Consider the following 22,268-nt stretch of genomic DNA (forward strand, 5'->3'; position numbering starts at 1 on the left):
GGATTGAATCTTAGATGATTTCAAAGTGGTCAAGAAATGCAACCTAGACTGATAGCAGTCTTGTTAACAATCTACAAGTATTCAAATTTAAATTCTTGCCTAACATCTTTCTATAATATGTGGGTCCACCTTATTGAGTACAAGAAAAACTGTTTTCTCTATAAAGTCAAAGGTCATTTGAGGTCAGCAGAAAGCAAAATTTGAAAGTGAGGCAGCATAATCATGATAACTCCCATAGTAAAGCTTTGATATACTCTATAGTTGGTATGTGGTTCCACTTTATTTAATTACAAGAATCTTGCGCGCACAGTTGACTATTGTTGTTGTGCTTATAGAGCTGTGAATATAAGTTGTGTTTATAAGTTGTGTGTGTTGCAAGTTGTGCTTTATAATATGCAGCAGAGGAATCACTGCACCTGTTGGCTTTATGATTTAATTTTTGATTTGACTTTTTGATTTATGATTTGATTTATGACTTGACTTGTTTTAAATTTCATTCTTTCTTGCCTTTCCAGATGGTGAAGCAGAGAAACTTAACATAGCAGATCTATTGAAGGAAGCACTGGAGGTCAGTTAATGTCAGTTAGAAATAGCGTGAATAGATCAAGAAGCACGTGGTACAGTGAAAAATGGACAACGGATATCTCAGGAAAGGTCAAGAGTTTTGCTGAAATGAGAAATAGTATCCAGTACAGTGAAAACTGAAAGGAATAGCTCAGCGGACTGGAGTTACACTGAAGGGAAGAACCGTTAAATACAGTGAAAACTGGAAAGTATAGCAGTTGGCAAGAGGCATTTAGTGAAATTTTGGAGCCAAGTTTCACGAGAGGGATTGAAAACGACTTCGGAACGAAGACGCTTTCTTTCAATAATTTTCTCGATTGATTTTCTCTTCTTGTTTTTGTCATTTATTTACATTCCAATTTCGTTGTCTGTTTACTTTTCTTCTAGTTTGTTGTTTTTTGTATGGACTGTTTATTATTTTGTTACAAACTTTTTGCCAGACTTTAATACATTGTTTCGTTCTGCTCGATATAGTTGTTCACATTTTGCCAAGTGACTAGGTTATTTATGCAAGTACACAAATAACTCACATCAGGGCACAAAGAAACTTTGAAGTTATTAAAGAGAGCTCACTTAATTTGCTGACTGAGGAAAATGATGAAAGCTTTTTAGTTTCAAATAGTCGTTTGTTTGCTGTCACTATGGTCGTACTTTCACGTGGAAGATACTGGCTGCATTTGTCATTTTCATAATGACCGTCAATGTTACACTTTAACTGGTTCAATATGTCTACTCATCCAATGACTTAAAAGTTGTCAGACTCATTTGCTGCATACAGTTAAGTTGAATGCAGTCACGAACAATAGAGTATGTCATGTAGGTGCCTGTTGTAGTCAATTTGTGATTTAGTTCCAAAGAATCTACAGTGGTATGATCCAGTTGTAATTTGTCTATAACTGTGTCCATGACTCTTGTCATGAAGTCGACAGAAGTATTATGATCAGTTTGTATCACGTACAGTATCATGATTTAGTATCAAGTTGCATGCAGCCATCAACAGTATCATTAATGAGTTGTTTGTAGTCACTGACAGTATCATGTTCAGGTTGCATGCAGCCATCAACAGCTCCTGACCTTGTTACAGGTAGCCATCAATGATTGAACAATATTATCTAGTTCTCATTGTCACCATTGACAACAGTCAGCTTCATATAGTCAACAACAATATCATTATTTATTATCAGGTTGCATGCAGCCATCAACAGTATCATTAATGAGTTGTCTGTAGTCACTTGAACAGTATCATGGTCCAGCTGCATGCAGCCATCAATGATCCAGTTGGCGTAGTCTCCAGTGACATTAATTATCATTTTATACACCTTAGGTTGATATGAGATTAGTAAGATGTCTAAGTCTTGTTCTTTTACAATCTAGTATTGTGTAGCATTGCTTTATGGAACAGGTCAGTGCCTTATTAATTCAAAAAGGATTGTCTCTTAGAATCAGAAAAGGGGAAAATTTAGATATTTTCATAATTACTGAAAGTTATAATTGATTAAGAATTGATTGGGTAAAGCATTAAATATTTTGGAATACATAAGACATATATTTTGCAAAAAGATTACACTTTGCTAATTGAAGTGCTCAAAGGATGCTTTGATAATTCTCCAAATTCTCCAAATTACCTTAATAGATCTTGAATTCTTCTTGAGAACTCAATACACAACACCACCTTGTTGGTGCTCTCAATGGGTAAACTTATTCTCCTCGGTACTAGCATGCTGGTAATGTTATGAGATAAGATTCATTGTGCAATATATATATTATGCAGTCTAAAACCCGCATCAAGAAAGTCGTATTGCAATGATCAATGTTTCACAAACCCCCAAAAATATCCTTTACATCAATCATAAGGTCCCGAGTTCGAGTCACTCCAAGATTAATGTATGTCATCCAGTTACAGAGTTGTTGACAATTCATAATCATGGACGTTAAACTATGAATCTAAGAGACTGACTTCGGTCAGCTTGCAGCTTTGATAAGCCAATGATGGCTTTTTTGCGAGTTCCAGCTTGCAGGAGGATCTTACATACATACCTACATACATAATTTTTCCTTCTTATGTTCAGTATTTCTTATCTGCTTTTCCAGAATTGTTATTGTCCGTTCCGGTGTGAAATCTTCGTAATCCATGCTAGCTTTCCTTCATTCGGTTGTGCTCTTTGTCCAGTTTCAAAGTTTATGTAAAATGTTTGAAATCTTACAGAGTGATCGAGTGTCACGGATGGGCCTTCTATCAAAGGATATGCATTCATTCCATAACATTATGCAACAATATTCCCTCCAATTGAGCATAGCCATTCCCTTACTTTGTTCTGTCTTTCTCTGCATATCAACAGTTTTCAGGGTTATCAGTTTGAACAGTTTTTAACTGCAGAAATACTATATTTTGGGAAAAAAGGAATGAAATTGTGCACAAAATTTTTCTCAAGTATAGCGCCACCTATAGTAGAGGGTCAGGGTTTAACAACAAGTGTGGCTGCATATGATTCTTGGAGTTTACGGTATCAATGTTTTTGGTGTTTCTCTTTTGGGCAGTGTTGGGGGGGGGGGGATGAGGGGGATAATCAAAGAATGTGATTTTCATAATTTGGTTGTCAGGGGTGGATGCAGTAGTAATGGTATTGGTGCTGTACCTTCCTTGATTGACTTTTGTCGTAATTACCGGCAATTCACTAAAAGTCAAATTTCAAGTCACTAGCTGAAACTTTTACAAAAGTGTTACTTCATTTTTCTTTATGACCTGATTAGGTCAATCATTTAAATTGAAAGTAGATCTGTCTCAGAATAAATCACAGAGGATTGTAGAACAATATGCCTTTTGTGTTTTTGTGTTTGTTTTCACTTCCTCTTCTCCCCCTTCAAAATGTCTCTCATATCTTGTTTTTAAGTATATCAGGGCGAGTACCTTGGACCTGTTCTCCATCGAATGTATTAGAAAATTGTGTTTTTTGAATTGCAACTGTTTACAAAGAAAACTAGATATCCTTTAGAGAATCTAATTCAATGTGGACCTGAAGGATTTACTAGTCTGTTAACAAAAAGAAAGAATAAATAAAGAGAATAAAAAGAAGTTTTTACCAAAATCATCCTGTGTAGTTTCATTTTAATAAGGATATTAACCTACAGATTGTAATTATAAATCATATTGTCATTGTCAAGTTTGGGCAATGGACAAAGATACTCCAAAAATATTGCAGCAAATGGTGGTATTAGTAAGTCAAAGGCATTGAAATTCCAACATCATGTGTTTTATTTATCAGCATTATTCGTTTCGTTTATTTGGTTTATCACTTCGCGTATAAACACATAGATTCAACATAACATAAATTGTAGTTACAGAAATGATATATACATGAGGTGAAAGGAAGTGCACAGAAACCCCGATAGGGGCTCGATGATGTACACTCCCGTATACCATACACAATAACATCGAGAAAAGTGAACAACTACGAAGACTAGCGGAAAAGAGACAGCTAGGTTTAGACCACAAAGTAGAAAATGGAAAGCACCCCCAACCTCCCATTAAACCCCCCCCCTCCCCCCATGATAATTTAACAGCAAGTTGATGTAAAGAGACATGTATAACAATTATGTTCTACAAGATCAATCCAAGTACAGCAATGGAAACGAGAATTGGGCTTGAGCTTAGTAGCTGTCAACAAAATAACGCAAGATGGTTTTTCTAAAAGATTGAATGCTTGGCTTAGCGGGGACAGAATGAGGAAGGGAATTCCCAGAGCCTGATTGCACGGTTTTCGGAAAATGTTATATTAGAAGTTATAACTAGAAAAGAAACATAATTATATGATAACCGAGTCACATTGTTAATAAGTTGCAATAAAATATAGTATTGAACTGCAATATAGATGTGTACCTGTCACAGTGTTGAATTCCCATATGACCGAGTTGAATTCATGGTTGTATTGTTTGATATCGTCAAGTTGGTACAAACAGAAATACAGTAATCCATCATGTGCACTCCACATGTTGTGTTCCTGTAATGTTGCATTCCTTACCCTCGGATACCACAGTTACCAATCACCAGAAGTGGACAATCGACATAACCATGTTACACATTTGATCATTCTTATTCTTACAGTACTTCATTATACACTGATATGCTAATGATTACTTGGTCTACAGGAGAAATAATATGCTGAAAAAAAAAAAATAAGTCGAGAACCAGCCTGGATAGTTCTTGAAGAGCTCATTGCAAAAGGTCAATGGCAATAATATTCGGATATGATATTCAAATGGATGTTGTATATTAAAATTTGACTCTGTGCATAAACCACAGGCAAGAAATCTTTGAATATGAAAATACTAAACTAGAGCACTGATGATTGAGGAACTATGAAAGGGATTTCAAAAACTGATACTTGGCCAACCTCACAAAGCTACAAAAAACTTTTCAGCATTACTTTGACAGCCTTGTATTTTTACTAACATGTATTCTGTGAAATCTTAACATTCACAAGATTTCACCTAATTACTAGAAAAAATGAAGAACGAAAAGGATGGGGGGGGGGGGGGTGGGAGGGCTGAGGACTACCCAATGTACATAGTTTGCAAAGTTGTTGAAGAGTTTCAAGTGCCAGTAATAGAATGTTTGAAATTGTGCCAAAATGTAGAGTTTTATGTTGATTCCGACTAGTTCGATTTGTGATAATTACAGGCTTGTATATATATCTAAAATATCCAAAATAGCTAAAATAATAAATAAAGAACTTCACAGCTCTTTATGACTATTATTTCTAATTCAAATATTACATGATTACAGCTTTATGAAAAAGATGATGAATACTTTGGTTTTTGCCAACCCATACTCCTTTATAAATATGCTCATATATTTTAATTTTGTTAAGATAAAAATATTGAATTTACAGGATTATTTTTTCTGCTATATATCTTTGGTAGTAAAATCATGATAATTTAGGATATAAATAGATTTCTTCTCTCCATCATATACAAAAGAAAGTATGTTCAAAATAAGTTACGTTACCGCGAAAATAGAAGTTTACTTTTGCATAGTTAAATACTATATAACCTATATAAATAGAAAACATTTCTCTTTGGTAAATAGAATATTTATTTGCACACTCTTGGCGCATACATCAGCTTAACAACTTAACATATTACAACCAAACAACGTGCTAAGTTTCATCTGAAGTTTTCACGATCCTTCTCGCACTAACCGACTGCGATCGACGTCGATCTGTCGTTCCCTTCTTGGCACTTCTCCTTCCACCTCGTCCACTTCTCATCGGACTAGCTCGAATATCGTTCAATAGAGCAATCTTTCGGAGATGGGAAGTATAAGTGGCTTTATCTTTCATGAAAGGCGGCAGTTTGATCGATGTGAGACGAGCGCTGTGTCTCACTCTGGGGAGGTCTTCTAGGGCTACCTTGCCACTGTATAGTACTTCAAAGTCGATACGGTCAAGTTTACGTAAAATGTCCACAGCACCTGTTGCGGAAGGGAGGTAAAGATTAATACGTTTTCATGAGAAGATGCGATAAGCGAATCATATACAAATGTGGAATGCAGGGATTGGTTTAAGGCTTCATTTTCATGGTCAATACTATGAATGATTTTTAGCTCCTGTTGGATTCAATAGAATTTTAGCAGAATATATCTGATTATTAAAAGTGTGGACTGTTTCCATGGTAAGAAGTGACACTTTTTTCACTATCCTTTAGCTAATGCTTGAACCCACAATCTCCCAGGTCCTTTGGCTTCAAATGGCCCTTAAAATGATTTTGTGATGAGTAAGGCATGAGTGATATTGGCTATAGCCATTATAGTAGATTGAAAAGAACATTTCCATGAGCTACACTTAAGTTTTTTTAGGAAAAATTAACCTTAATAGCTATTTTCTTTTAATAGTTTGGCAATAATATATATAGCTGATTTTGTAAAGTGTAGCTCATCTATCTCAAACTCATTTCTCACGAGATTTTGAATGTCCTGTCATTAAGTTGGCAAGCAGAATAACTTCCTGGTATAATTGTCTGTTCTGTAAATACAATACGAGTGACAAAAGTACTGATCCCAAAGGTCTACAAAAAAAAGTTACTAAACTTCAAATTTAAGGTGGCAGTGGAGGGAGGGGGGTGGGAGGCTAGTATGATAAGACACATCCTCTTGCACAACATGTGAGCTGCACAATTAACTGGTTCACAAAGAGATGGTGTAATCAAAATTGTTGGCACAAAATGTTTTGAAAATTGAAATTCTTGGAGCTTTGCAATTTGGAAATAATCTGAACCTAAATATCCTACCATCTATTTTCTGATGGTGTATAATAGTAAAGGTCTGTGATTGAAGTAGCACACCTGCTTGTTATTACAGATGGAGGATCAAATATATCTCACTCATGAATATACACACCCCTATCGTACCTCTAAAATAACACTGGTCCTTCCCAGTGCCTCCTTTCATGTTAGGATCTGGTAGGTATCTTTTCACTCTCATCACTAACTTCCATCTCACGTCACTATCTAATAAATAGCTCTCCAAGTGTTCAAACAGTTCTTGGAAAGTCATTTCCTCAGATTTACAGGCAGTGTCTGTAAAAAAAAGATAAAGAACAAACAAACAAACATTCTACCAAGTTTGAGAAACAACAGAGAAGGAAGGAAAGATGGCAATCTAAACTACTGTATTGGTCTTTATGAAATGACTCCACTATGAGGAGACCATGCAAGGGTTAAATCCTGACGTTGTGGGTCTGAATGACAGGAATATGTCACAGTTAAGAGAAATTCAATTCATTCTTAAGAAACTTGTCTTTTTGCTGGATTTTGCATTAATTCTTTAAAGCAGATATCAAAACTAATTTGATAAATTTGGATTTTACTTATAAAGCAGATATCAAAACTAATTTGATAAAATTGGATTTTACTTAAACAGCATGCTGTTTAAGTAAAATCCAATTTTATCAAATATCTGCAGATATCGAACTGATTTGATAAATTTGGATTTTACTTCACAGAGATATTTCGCTGTCTAATTTAATACTGATCTCCTGATTGTCTGGGAATAAAGTTTCAAGGGGCAGAACTGCAAGGAGAGTTCTAATAAAACTCTCAACAAGATTTTGGGGCCAATACTGATACGCTTTCAGTTAACGCTTATACACATTGCGTTTTGCTTTTCCTCAGGTTTAAATATACTTACAATAAAGCAAAGCCGGATAGAAGAGGTATTTAGATCTGGCCTTGAGTACTGTATTAAGTGCTGCTAATCCTTCCTCTGTTTGTTGGAGTGAGTAAGATTTGAGTTTCTGTAAGCCAAACTTTAGTCTGTTAGAAAACCAAGGCTGCAGGCCATCATTATATGAACGTATCTGGTATATATTAAAATTCATACATGAAGGAAATATACAGGGACAAAATCATAGAAAAAAAAGGAAGAAAAAAAATTACTGACATCAGGTTTACAGAAACAAGAAAAAAATAAATTGTGAATGTTGAAAATAATCTTTTTAATTTCTTCCATTTTGTGATGCAATGTCAACATAAACAGCTGAAAATGGAAAGGGGTGAGCTCGGTTGGTGAAATTGATACCATAGTTCTGAGACTGTATTGTGTTCACTGCATGGTAGAAATATTTTTAGTTTAGTCGTTTAGCGTGGAGCATGAAATCAACACATAACACTTATGGTATGATAACTAAATGACATTATAACCAACATCATTGTCCAATGCTACATCTTGTTAAACTGTAATCATGACATAAATATTTTATATCCAAGTTTATACTATTTACAGACGGTCCACGACTATCATTCTTAACAGGTTTGGCAGTCATTCATCTTTAAAAGGATACAAAGTGGGTTCCAATTTCGTGGTCTGCAATACAAAGAATTCCTTTCTCTCTCAGGAAACAGTTATCAGCAGAATCTTTTAACATCAGACGGTATTTTCTTGCGTCCGGCTTATTAGCTTTGAGGCATGGGCCAACCCAGGTCATACGGCCACTGTGAAAGAATAAATAAAGACAACCTTGGAACTGAAAGAGAAACAGGACAAGGACAAGCACTGCGGTGGGATTTTCACAGAGCAGAGGGAGGAACTGGGGAGAGGGTGAGCAACAAAATCAGTGTTTTTTAAACACCCCCACTTTTGAGCCCCATCCACAATTTGGGAACAGGCCATTGAGGTCGAAAACAAAAAGGGGGTGCTCCAGTTGGCAAGAGGAGACACCCCTCTGGGAATTGGGGCCTACCTTTAAGTAAGAGTGTGACAAAGAACGTTTTCCCCATGGAGGTGGGGGGGGAGGGGTAGAGCAGGACAAGTGACATTGCAAAAGGCACAGACATAAGTAATTTAATGTGTAAAAGTAAGTAGGCCTGACGTTTCGATCCTAGCAGGATCATCTTCCGAGGCTGAATGACAAGTAACAATAACAGAGGGGACCAAAACATAAACAAATTAAGTTAGACAAAAGTAAACTCGACATCTGCCCCTCTCTCCTAAAGTATCAGTGCGAACATTTAAACACCATTGACTCAATTTGATTTGAGAATCGATACATGTCATAAATATTGGAATTGGCACTCCAGAAATTCCTACAACTTTTGATAAAAAATGTCCAAAAATTCAACCAGTGGACTTAGGAAAACAAGTTCTGTCCTCTACCAATTTAACGGTTAATACCAACCTGCAGGATAGGTCTTTGCTCCATGCAACGCTCATCATACCATCTACACCATTCTCCACCATGTATCCCTTCAACACCTCGGATGCTTGCTCCGAGTCAATCCTCTGCCCATAGGTGTGAAGTAGATATCCTTCACCAGTGCCATACTTTTCTTTCACTTTTTCAAGAATCCATGTTGCTTGTGGCAACAGGTCATGCTTTATCTCACATTTCTTTGAACTGGTTATTAAATCTAGTTGCCTTTCAGTAGCTTTGAATTTAAAGTCTGGTATTTTACCATGACACAAAAATTGGCATTTTTCTTCTTCCAGATTGAGAGGGTCTCCTTTCCCTAAATATTTAGACGGCGTTTGATCAAAACTTTTGATGACAATTCCCTTTTTACAAGTTGATGTAGGGTGTGACTTATCTTTCTTTTTCAGTTTTTTCTTCATTGTTGTTTTTGACCCTGAGATGTTGTACTAGGGTAATGGAGTTAAACAGGTAGGTAACATTAATCTTCATTGGGATTCTTTCCTGGCTGGCTCAAAGAGTGCATGAACCCCTTTCGGTGCAGTATGTTAGATCAGTTTAGTGAACATGGTTTAGGGACCAGGCTGTTGATAAACGAGAAACCATTTTGAAAATGGTAAGCATTAGAAGAATGTAACATTTGACTATCTTACTATATGAATTCCCTGTAAATCTGACTATTAACTATAAATAGTAGAATACTAAACAATTAGATGAAATTCTTAACTAAGTTTTTTGAATGAACAAAGACGCTATCTTCATTACTTTAAAGCAGCTGCACAGGGGAGTTTTGATTTGCCTGCTAGAAAGAACAGAAAATGTTGCCTTTCCCAAAATAATGAAATTCAGTAACATACAGTAGGCCTACCTACTTGCATTGTCTCAAAATGTGTCTACACTTCACATTGATTAAGTCCCATTGAGCTTTCCCTTGCTATTTGTAGGATCTGTAATTGGTGTGGGTTATGGTAAGGATTAATACAGTTACCAGTTAAGTTCATATCATTTTGCTTAATCGGTGGTAAGACCTAGCCTAAGCCTATGTTAGTTTGTTCTTCTTTCCACGATCAATATTTCACCTCACTAAAAGTCACAGGTACACCATCATGTTTAGGACTCACAATTTTGCCTGGTAGCCGATAGGCCTATGAGGAGACATCATAACTTTGGTACAACTGATCATCATTGTCTCAAAATGTGTCTATCCTTCACATTGATTAAGTCCCACTCAGTTTTCCCTTGCTACTTGTAGGATATATATATGTAATTGATGTGGGTTATGGTAAGGATTAATACAGCTACCAGTTAAGTTCATATCATTTTGCTTCATCGGTGGTAAGACCTAGCCTGAGGCTACGTTAATTTGTACTTCTTTCCATGTTCAATATTTCACCTCACAAAAAGTCACGGGTACCACATCATGTTTAGGACTCACAATTTGGCCTGGTAGCCTAGGCCTATGAGGAGACATCATAACTTTGGTACATCTGATCACCAAGCATTGATAATGAAGTATTAAATTATGCGACTGCCCTGCCAGCTCTAGTCTTACCATTAATTTATATTTTGTGTCTTACATTTTGCATGGGAACACCAGTAGAGTAACAACTTAGACCTAAATTAGATTTATCTCTAAGCCTAACTTAAACCATTTTGTAAAATTAAAACAAGGCCTGTTTTCTTTTGCATTGGCGAGAATAATCAACTTGACAGTAATCCATATGCCATGGCTTATCGTTCTGAAGTGCTATACAGGCTCTACATTAGCCTAATGTTACAACTTACACTACAGTCAACAGTTCAACTCTCACTGTCTCACTCTCTGAGGTCTGTGGGATCGATCAAGTAAGGTTTGGCTGTTTTGTAGTTGGTGTTAAGTATATTTACTAATATGGTCACTCGATTGGGCAATAAGGTGTTTTGGTTACATGAATACCAATCAATCTAGCAAAGAATTAATACCTCTGACTGTTAGTGTTACTGTTAGACCAGTATCTCTCCCTACCCTCATCACGCATTTGAATGATTTCTCGCCAATCTGGTACTGGTGATTGACTTCAATTGTATATGAAACCACGGAAAGCATAACATGTTGCTATGATACATCATGTTCAGATACACTGAGAGATATTTCTCTGTATGGAACGCCACTTATATTAAAATTGCTACGAGTGATTCAGCGTTGGTGGACATAATATGTATATTTCATTGATGCTTGCAAAGAATGTTGTTGTATTTTTCTTCTGCAACGCGCATAGCGGAGAGTCTCGCATCGAAATGATCGTTCCTTTATTAATATACGATTAGACCCGTAGCAGAATGTATCTTTTGTAAGTTATATCGCATGCGGTGGCGGTTTCGTGAGCGATGACATCACCAGACGGGGGGGGGGGGGGGGGGCGATCCCCCAAACAGGTTTGCAATTACGGAGTTTTCAGCCAATCAGATTGCTCGTGACGTCAGCATCAGTAGTGACTATCGTTTGGAAGTTGGAAGACATACACCGAATCAGAAGAATGATAAGGTCCATTGGTCATAAAATGTCAAAGCATCAATGAGTTCATTGACGTCACTGAAACATGGTGCTTAACAGATTCATTTTTGTTGTTGATTGACCTGGGCCCTGTTTCACTTAGTTTAGTCTTGTTATGGGGTTTCTTTCCAAATGCCCTGACGTTACTTTTAATGCTTGGATCACTTGTTGACCTTACTTTGATACATACGCTACATTCCATTGGGTTCGTGTTTACGTTATCCAAGATTTGTGAGCTGTTCTATATTGAAATGGAATTGGTTGCGTGGAATGGGTACACTAAAATCAACTTGACGACACGAGTTCACGGCGATTCTTGAATGAATATGCGCAAAACATGACAGCAACAATAGTTTGGATTGGCACAGTACGTGGGTGAATTGCGCGATCAGATTAGGCCTCTAGTTAGTCTGGATTTTCCTGTCTAAAATTTGGAAAATGGTACCCGAATAATCAAAGCATAATTTTCACAAATTGTTTGTCAAATTATGTCTGTCGGTCTATCTCCATTGCAGTAAATCATATATAGAGGAAACTATTGAATCAACACCGTACATATATGACGAAACATTATGGTAACCTCGAAGTGAATGTTTCTATGGTAATGGCGTAATTTTTTGGACCAATCGATGATCGACTATTTACACATAATTGCAATGGATGGGTCCTTGACGGTTTTCTTGGTATTTATGAATTCAAGTCAGCAGGTGTACACAAGTTTACAAAACTTGTAACCTTATATACATAATTACAGACTATAAATTCAAATCGTTAGGCAAATTTCAATGGAGTGAGGGAGAGGGGGGGGGGGGGCTGTAGGTACCGGACGGTTTTAAGGAGTTGTTCCTTATTACCCCCACACTCTTGGCGACGCCGCTCTTCTTGAGTATTGTAAGAACTGCCACTTGAGATTGTCATTTGCGTTTAAAATATTCTTTCTTTCTATCTAACAATGATATAACCGTGAATCAACTCATACACGCCGTAGATACGTACACAGCTTTATAATCCGTTGTAGCCAAAATCGTGTAGTCTATAAAGACGTGGCTACGAAAGAGATATTTTATTTGTATACGCTCAAAGTATACAGGCCTTTTTTAACACATCACGGCCACACTTCAGGGCAATATGCTCCTTTAAATTAGAGGTTTAAGTGTGCAATACTTTTTATCTTTTTATGTTTGCCACCGGAGTATATTTACCATTAAAATTTGTTTTATGGTCTATGATATAAACATATCTGTTATAATATTTTATTTTAGCAGAGTTAACAATGAATGGCAAATATTTGCTTTGATTAGACTATATAATCAGACAAGAGCCATTCACGTTCACGTACCTTTTAGAACGGTTTAATTCTCCACTTACTGCGTAGAAAGGAATTGCCTGCACGCTTCATCAAAACCGATTAACAATTTCCAATTTTGTGAGTATTTATAACTATTTTTTTACTTGTTTTTATAAATCCTAGTTTTATTCAATATCATTCTTCGTCATATGACTGCTTTGGATAAACTTTGGGATTAGGAATGCGTGTCATATCTACTTTTACTGTTCCAGGCACCACCTTTTGCTATGTCCAATTCACAGTCCCAAGCGTTTACATATTTTCATTTCCATTTAGGCAGATCGGTCTTAAAGTTCTCTCTGTTAATATTTCCAAAGCTTTCGATAAGGAGTCAAAGATTATATCATTGACCTTTTTGATTAAATATAGTTAATAATCTAGGTTGATGAGCAAGCAATCAATAAAGTTTGATGCTAGCCCCAGTGTTTCCGCATCACCCTGAATCTTTTCGCCCAAACCTTTCTTACTGGCTTTGAACCTGTGGACATAAAACCAGCTTCTATGGCCTAGTGTTTAGGGTGTCCTCACATAAAGCGTATATATATATATATATATATATATATATATATATATATATATATATATATATATATATATATATATATATATATATATATATATATATATATATATATATATATATATATATATAATGAACACCACTTCACGACCGGCTTCGTCCTTTGGGACTCATCAGGCGAAGGTAGGGAGAATCGAATCCCTGATCCATGTGTCACAGACCGAAATTCTGTACCACGCGAAGACAGTATTTTTACTGGTGTGTGAATGCGTATAATCTCGCTTTGTATAACTGTACATGAGGACGTGTTGCCAAGTGTTATGACGTGTACAGAATGCACTCCTGGTGCTTTTGAATCTGACAATGTACACAGATTTACCACATTTTATAGGTAAGCCAATTCGTTAATAAGACATGAATGTGTAGCAAGTGGTATGACAGATATATGATAAATAAATAAAGATCAAAACACCAAAAAAATTCCACTGCACGACTGCACTGTGTCACAGATAAGGTAATATTCTCATCTTCATCCGCTATATAAATTATACTGCAATTTAAGCGTTGGGATAGACCGTTTCTTTTCAGGTGACAATATTTTAAGTGTACTTTCCATGGAATGCGATTTCAAACATGTTTTAGAAAGATGTCCAATTAATGAAATGATTGATCCGTTACTTTGAGGTACAGTATCTGTCAGGTTTAATATACCGATATTATAACTCACTTCATGGCAGATCCAATCCGAGGCCGGAACCGAGTCTAGCTTATCGGAGTCCGAGAAAAGTCCGAGTCGAGGGCATTCCATATCACAGTCCCTATTCGAGTCAGTAACATAATCAGAATACCATCAATCTCTAATACCTCACCGCACCCCACCGTACCACACCCTTCCCCACACCATACCTAGATATGTGATCTTGCATACGTCATCATTAAAATCTGGGTACGGATGGGAGTCAGTGGGGCATATTATTCCACTGCTTCCGTACTATCTTCTCATTGCATTACACAGACAAACAGCCTGAGTTATGTTGGCATTTCCTATGTATACTTTCAGGCGCTGTCAAAAAGTAATAATCAGAACAGTACGTTATCACAGGTGAACTAAGTTAAAGAAAAAGTTAGTGTGTACATTTTCCACGTCTAGCATAAAGAGCAGTATTTGGCATGTAACATACTTTTCATTGGTAATCTTATTATAGCCCCAAGCTACATCATTTCATCATGCTAACATTTCACAGTAACGTCGTGACGTTAGATCATTTAGTTAATAATTTGGTAATATTTTGTTTTAAAAACTGTCAAAGGGACATTCCGGTGTCTAGAGTTGCTTGCTTACTGAAAATGGTGGAGTTTTTCTGAATTTTCAGGTCAAAACTGCATCGTCATGATAGCAATTTGTATGGCGCAGATATGAACTCTTTAAATTTGGTCGTACTTTCTGCATACAACTGGCAACAGCAGAGTAAAGGATGTCACCGGTATAATACATCTGAAATGTTTGAGTTTTTCTTTAACAGGTTAACTCATTCTTTTGCGAAATGTTCCGTTTACATCAAATTCTAAAGTGATAAAACCCTGACAGCTATAAGCAAACATTCCAAATGTGCATGGTCTCAAGGACACCGAATATTTGCCGTGGCGACATCACATAACTCCTAATGTGATCTACTCCATGATATAATGGAGGTTTCTCCGGTCAAATAACGGTTCCTATCAATCAACCATATCTTGAGTTGGAGACAAATAAGTTATGAAAATAGGGTGTTTCAATAACAGTACATAATACTTTTATTTTCCATATAAGTGTCACATTGTTCGTCACCGAAATAGCCCTTAAACAGACCAATATTTAGCGATGTAGAAAGTGCCCCTAAAAATATTTGTTGATTGTGAAAAATGAAGGTTGTTCGTTGAATTGATCGAAATGTAAACGGCGATATCACTTGCTAACCTGTAAACCAAAGCCATTTTCAATTCGCCCTTTCATCACGGGATAAACATTAACTTCAATCCATTTAATCCATTTTGATACATCAAAACATTTATCCTCAGTGCCGTAGTTGTGTAACCACCAGACCTGGTAATGAACATGTATTTATAGTGTATCGAAGTAATGTAAGCTGAATTTGAGATATTAATATAGCCAAAAATAGTTGAGTTTATAGCAGGGCATGGCGGGAGGAAGGGGGAAAGGGGACAGAAAATGAAAATTACAGACTTATCTTTTACATAATTTATATTGTACGAAGAGGTGTCTATAGTCAAAGGTTGTTTTTGAACCAAGTTTATTCCTGGATGAGCCCATTTTATGTGATGATGAACATAAACTAAGAAAGGCGTCGACTTAGTTTGATTTAATTGCCATCTTAACTTTAATATTGGACAGTTGACTAAAAGGTGGCTAGTAGAAATCAACCGTGTCCGAACGTAAGCAACGAGCGTTAAGAGTAGCTATGCATTCTGCGAGTAAGGTATCCCACGGGGGTGGGATGGGGAGCATGAAATACATTGCCACTACTCAATGTTATTCTGAATACTGCAAAAGCAAATGGTCCTGTCTAGTATAGTCTTCTTTTGCTCGACTTATAATGTTCTTTGTCTGACGGTACTTGTAAGAGCCGTGGGAGAAAGAAAGGTATTATACTGTTCCTAAGGTAATTTCGTGATAACCGAGACATCATATACAAATAAAGTCTGATAAGTTTCAATGAAGTTACTATGAGGTAAATAAACCTATTTATAAACCTATTTGCATCATCAATCACTCCCTATAGTTATGTGTGTTTATTAACAGTTATGAGTTTATTGGATTTTACGTTGCACCATAATCAAAGTGTCCTTTATCTCTTTCTATGATCTCCACTCAGACAATATACACATACATCCTATCATTTCAAGTTACGCTAGGTAATATAGTCATTGATTAAAGAAATAAGTGACTTGTAATATCTGAAATGTTTTTGCAATCAGGTTTGGTATATATCAGGCGTTTTAACCATAAATCTGAAAAATGGCTTTTCCTCTTGATTTGTTTGGCCTGCAAAGACAGGAAAAAAAAAAAAAATCATTTTTTGTTGACTGAGTAATTTGAGATATGCTTTGCTGCAAACAGTTTATTGCAGCAAAGTCCAATTTTCTGCCAAATTTTCGGTATTGCAATACCTGCAATCTTCATAAATGTAGTATTTTTTTTTCTTCTGAGAACTGATTACGCAATATATTTGGCTTTTTATTTGATTTGAACGTTCCCTTGGACCTAGCATGCCTCTGAATCCGCCACTGACAGAACCCTTTCCAAATTTGCTTTGTTTGGGTGTTTATTCTTTGGAGTTTTACGCATTAAGCACTTGTACTAGCCCTGGTTTAAGTTTCGAATTTCAGAAGCATCATGTACACATGCAAAATACTTACTTTAATGTCCTAGCTCGTTTACAGGAAGACTCAGGTATGAAAGCAAATTTACAAAACGGAACGAGAATTATTGTGCATTATATGTATAACAACAACATTGGCGAGTTTCCATTTGCTTAATTGTTTGTAAGAAAGCCTAGAAATTAACCAACTTTGTGATATCGTTATACGCAGATCTTGCCTATAAGAAAATCCGTCCTAGATACTCCACCTTTTCCATCAAACGTAATGAGCCACTGGTGGGTAGGTACACAACTTGTGTAGTTTGCCAATAATGTAACTCATTTGTCGTTTTTGTTTCGCACAACCAACAGAAATACGATCGACAGTTTCCCAGAACATCTTTGATATTTGAGATCGACAGCAACCATGTTGGTATTCGTGAGTTTTGTACATTTTTGCTGTCTCATTGGAGTAGTTTCTGGACAAGGTAATTGCTAATTACTTCTCGATGGCTACTTAAGGTTATGTTATTGCCTTTCAACGATTAACATCCATCAATAGACTAACATTTCTGAATAAAATCAATCACTTAACATCACTTAGCCTCGATGAGCATTAGCTGAACAATTCCCTTTTAAACGACCATTTAATAGTTTCAGATGTTGCGATGTTGTAGTATTAATGAGGCCCATCAAAGAAGAGTGCCTCGTTGTCAGTTTTGACATGAACCACATGAATTTATTCACGCTTTAGCAACACGAAGAAATCACAGGAAGACCTTAATATCTGCATGTTACATTTACATACATGCTACTCTACGTTCAAACATGATGCCGAATTAGATAAGTAATTGTACACAAGAATCTCTCTTTCTTTGATTTTCAGAATGGGTCTCTGAGACAAATGGTAACATTCCTGCCTATCCGTTTCGTGACAACTATCATGACGACGGACGCTTCTACATATGCAAAAGCTACTCCCATGGCGAACCAGTCGTAGGTAAAATAAGCTACTATCAGGGTAGTTGTAAGGTTCCGTGGGGCGAAAAGGAAAGCAACGATTATAGCTACCAGGTACTGACTCAACCACCCTGGGCTGATTACACTCTGGAATGGAAGGCAGGGTACTCCTGGGGCAACGTACCTTCTGGTGCCGTTTGCATCGGGTCAGGCGTCTATGTTGGTCGTTACAAGAAACGTAGCCGTTACTACGTCCCTGGAAAGGTAATTCCGAAGCACTGGTCAATGTTCTATGGTTACAACGGGAAAGAATATCAGGCTCGACGGCGATATGAAGTTCTTGTTAAGAAAACTCGAAAAATTTTACATTACGAATTGACCAACGTTGAGTACGATTTCAGTCAAGCAGAAGAGATCATCTCGCCTGACTTAAAACAATTGGCGACTGCACAACAGGTGACAAACGACAGTCCGTACACAGTGACCACGTCCGTCTCTTTGGAGATAACGAAGACTGTCACCAGATCATGGTCTGAAATGACTGAAATGGGAATAGAAATCGGCAACAAACTGACCGTGAAGGTTGGTGTTCCAATGCTAGGTGAAATAACTAATGAATTCCACGTGACCGCTACTCACACATACCAGCACAAGTATGGCGAAAGCACAACGCAAACTCACAAGTCTTCTCATGCTGTCTCTGTTACGATGGGACCAAATTCGACAGCTTCAGTCACGATGGTTGCTAAAGAAGCTCGATTAAGGATTCCCTACACTGGGAAACTAACTGTCTATTTTACAAATAATGGGTGGTACAGTCGAAGCGTCTCCGGAATGTTCGATGATATCCACATGACATCAGTTGAAACGAGAATTGACGATGAAATCTCTGCCGAGTAAATGTAGCCTCCGAGCAGACGGTTGAATGGTATGCGATACAAGGATGTAGTGGCGCAGCAACTAAGAATTCCCTGTCTAAGCCGTCTGCTCCACAGGCTACATAGCTAGAGAAGAAACAAAGGACTTGCACGTCCATATGCTTTTGCTTCATGTACAATAATGCTCATTTATAAACGCAACTAATTAGCGCCCATCGGTGCATGTGTAAATCCTGTCGTGGAAAATGTACTTTGAAGGATAACTTTAGACTCTAGTTGATACATTACGAAATGTTCATAGAACAGAAATTGAATTCATTTGTACAAGTCATCTTTTTGCATCTAGTTTGGTCTTCAGTTTCCAAGTAGGCATCGTGACATATCTGAAATCCCCCTGCAACAAGAATTTCCTGTAGACGTTAGAGCGAGCTAATTTATGTCACTTTCACTATTAATCCTTTGTCCCATCCTATTTTTACTCTATAAAAGACATATTAGTTTAGCATCTCGACCTAATGGCGAAGATCAAGTACACCATATATTTCTTTTATAAGGTAATCGTGATACTGCACTTGATAAAATGGTTACAGTTATACTGCAAGCAGACTGGGGCTGACAGTGATCAAATGCAGCGAACTTGTTTGTTTTTCTCTTTCCATTCTCTATCCTCGGTGACTGTTTCTTGTCAAAAGTATGAAAACATTTAGTACCCAAGGATGTTTCCAAACACAACTTGTCCTTGACAAACATATTTGCCAAATATTGTAAGGAAATCCTTTGGAGATCACAAAGGCCTGATGCATCCTACTGCTGACTTCAATGAATTTTGGTAGACTTGGTACTCTACGCCACTTTGAGTGATTATCTATCCGATGTTTACTCGGTAGTTTGGTCAAAACGAAGAAAAGGTTTTGAAATGTAAATAGACTATACCGGAAATGTTTTTAATAGGTCTAATGCATATCAAATTAATAATGTGCCTACAGTTATCCTTTAAACTAGATAATTGTTTGTAAATATGCTTTCGCAATTATACATTTTCAAGATTTGAAGAAAAAGCCGATTATAAAACAGCTTTTTACTTTTATTTTTACCTCGGTTGCTATTTAGTCGAGATAATTGAACAAGCCTACAGCAAGTTTTACTCAGGCAAAGTTAGCAACTCATTCAAATTGATCACCGCAATAGATGCAACGACGTATAGTAAAGGATCCCTGAATCAGTTCGAATTACAAATAATGTACGTCATAATAATATGAATCATATGGGAATTTACTATCGAGAAGTATTAGCTTATTGAAAATTGTAATTTCACATGCACGCATTTTTAACCTATTCCAGTAATTTGATGATGGTAAGTATTGTTACGATACTAGTTTGTAGCCAATGATCAGTGGGCTTCTAGCCTCAGATAGTTGACATTGCTAAACCCAACCCTTCAACGGGAAAGCAATCACTTCCTACTCTCCCACGCACCTCCTGCGTGGAGGCCTAAGTGGACTGTAATATGTAGCAGGGATCCATTTTTATGTAGAGATTATGTAAAGAGTTTTCAGATTTGAAGGAAACGTTTATGGATATTGTGGAAAAAATTACTGAAATTCTGTCAGCAAATCTTGGAATTTTTATCTTTACTTGTCTGTTTGTTTTTCATAAGATAGCCCATATATTACAAATTTAAACGTTTATCCATGGCTAAACAATCATCAATAAATTTTCTCTAAGCTTTTTGCGAATGTAAATTCTCGTGAGTTGACATTTCGAAGTTTTTTAATCGGTCATATTCGGAATGAGCAAAAACAAACATTATCGCGGTCAATATGTCAACTTGATGTGTTTTCCCCCCAAAAATGTAGTTCACAAAACTGTAGCATTTCCTCTCAGTATAATATAAAAAAAAGTGCCGTTTTTTTTAAAAGCATTTCAAATACTGGAATGTATGTCAGGACGTCTGGATGGCATTTTTCGACTGGCCTTTGAAGTTTGCGCCTGCCTTCCTTCCCGGATTGAGCCCTCCTCACTCCCACAATTTTGTATCGTAATCTTCTGCTGTCAATGCTTCAATAACAGGAGTGTCATGAAAGGAACGATCAAGAGAATAACAAGTTTTTACTTCTTGGTGACCCCACTACGTCACATATGATATTGCACACCTTGATAAGTCATCTATACCCAGAGTGGGTATACCTTTGCCAGTGGTTTTTGGGCGGGGAAGAAGATTTGCTTTGCATTGCTTAAACTTCACCAAATAGTTACACTATAGACACATAAATATTTACCTCGGTAACCAAAGTTGTGCAGATGTTACAGCCATCCATAACTTTTTGCAAATTTTTGGAAACTACAATAAGTTACAAAGTTATATTGGTGGATTATTCTCTGCCAAACATGCAGAATCTAATGTCAAAACGCAGTAAATTTCTCAGTTGTAAAACTAAATGCATCAAGAAATTTCAATTCCCGCATGATTCTTGCAAGTTTTCTAAATATTATCTGGTCATAGAGCTATTACCATGATCAATGAGGGCGTATTGAATTCACAAATGATGGAACCACTATACTTCAAAGTCCCAGAATAAGTCCCAGGAGAAAAGTCAAAGCGTGGGATCTGTGGGCAGAACTAAGATGAAAAATTTAACCAAAGTACGATCCATGCAGGCCTGTGTCATATTTGTGCAAATTTTAGCTGATGCAACTAGTTCTCCATAAGGTGTACAAGGGACAATGCTGGACAGCAGGCCCTCTCATTATCTGAATAAACTTGATCTGAATAATGACATAATAACATCACCCAAAACGTAGCTCCATACACTATGTGTTTTCTAACATATGAGCATCTGATAATTGGCTAAAAACTCCATTTTGTCTTAAAAGCTATGTTTATGTGATTTTTCATGTGGTATCAGAACTTGCCTATGTTGATACCAGGTAGGAAGCTGAATTTTTCATATTGCTTCATATTGCTAAATATTCATAGTCGGGTATTATATGTATAATGTCGTTGAATAAGCATATTACTGGCGACTAAAAATAGCTCTTTTTGCCAAACAAACATGTGTTTTGGGAAATTGTGGAGTTATGACGTACCACGTACCATGAGGATCACAACAATTTCACATCACAGATATTGTGCATGGATACATGTATATTGCTGAATATAAGGAAGACTAACTGCACCTGTTTCTTTCATTATAACTTGTTAATAAATTAATTATTTAATTATAATTAGCATTACGACTAACATCGCACTGCCGCCGCTGCTTATGCTTGCTCGTGCACGTCTATTGGATCAAACGATATAAATATCCAATTTAGCTCTTAAACAGTTGTTACTACTACTACTATCTATTATGAAGGCCCAGGGTTCGCATTAGCTGCGAGATTGCGCGATTCGCGCAGTTTGATCGCATTTGGAATAAATGATA

The 22,268-nt window shown here is 36.7% G+C and overlaps 3 protein-coding genes across 4 annotated transcripts in view; 2 read left to right on the plus strand and 1 right to left on the minus strand.

Moving 5' to 3' along the window:
- The window catches only part of LOC139962663 (SWI/SNF-related matrix-associated actin-dependent regulator of chromatin subfamily A containing DEAD/H box 1A-like), a 25,787-nt gene extending 23,197 nt beyond the window's left edge, over positions 1-2,590 (plus strand). The window contains exon 20 of the mRNA XM_071962831.1: positions 516-2,590. Within this exon, the coding sequence (XP_071818932.1) occupies positions 516-577 (62 nt within the window). The 3' untranslated portion in view covers positions 578-2,590. The remainder of the gene's footprint in view (positions 1-515) is intronic.
- On the minus strand, positions 975-11,357 carry LOC139962664 (microtubule-associated tyrosine carboxypeptidase 1-like). 2 transcript variants are annotated; one of them, XM_071962834.1, is made up of 6 exons: positions 11,208-11,357; positions 9,234-9,829; positions 8,400-8,550; positions 7,748-7,916; positions 6,970-7,137; positions 975-6,034 (listed from the first exon to the last, which is right to left on the minus strand). In XM_071962834.1, the coding sequence occupies exons 2-6, from the start codon at positions 9,665-9,667 to the stop codon at positions 5,721-5,723; spliced, it is 1,236 nt and encodes a 411-aa protein (XP_071818935.1). In that variant the 5' UTR covers positions 9,668-9,829; positions 11,208-11,357; the 3' UTR covers positions 975-5,720. The 2 variants fall into 2 exon arrangements, with proteins under 2 accessions (XP_071818935.1, XP_071818934.1); XM_071962833.1 differs by having other exon boundaries at positions 11,031-11,259.
- Positions 11,358-17,377: 6,020 nt separating this feature from the next.
- On the plus strand, positions 17,378-20,585 carry LOC139962682 (natterin-4-like). Its single transcript, XM_071962860.1, has 2 exons — positions 17,378-17,493; positions 17,892-20,585. The coding sequence occupies exons 1-2, from the start codon at positions 17,433-17,435 to the stop codon at positions 18,863-18,865; spliced, it is 1,035 nt and encodes a 344-aa protein (XP_071818961.1). The 5' UTR covers positions 17,378-17,432; the 3' UTR covers positions 18,866-20,585.
- The last annotated feature ends 1,683 nt before the right edge of the window (positions 20,586-22,268 follow it).

The sequence above is a fragment of the Apostichopus japonicus genome, chromosome 21, assembly GCF_037975245.1.
Source record: "Apostichopus japonicus isolate 1M-3 chromosome 21, ASM3797524v1, whole genome shotgun sequence".
In the NCBI taxonomy this organism is placed as follows: Eukaryota; Metazoa; Echinodermata; class Holothuroidea; order Aspidochirotida; family Stichopodidae; genus Apostichopus; species Apostichopus japonicus.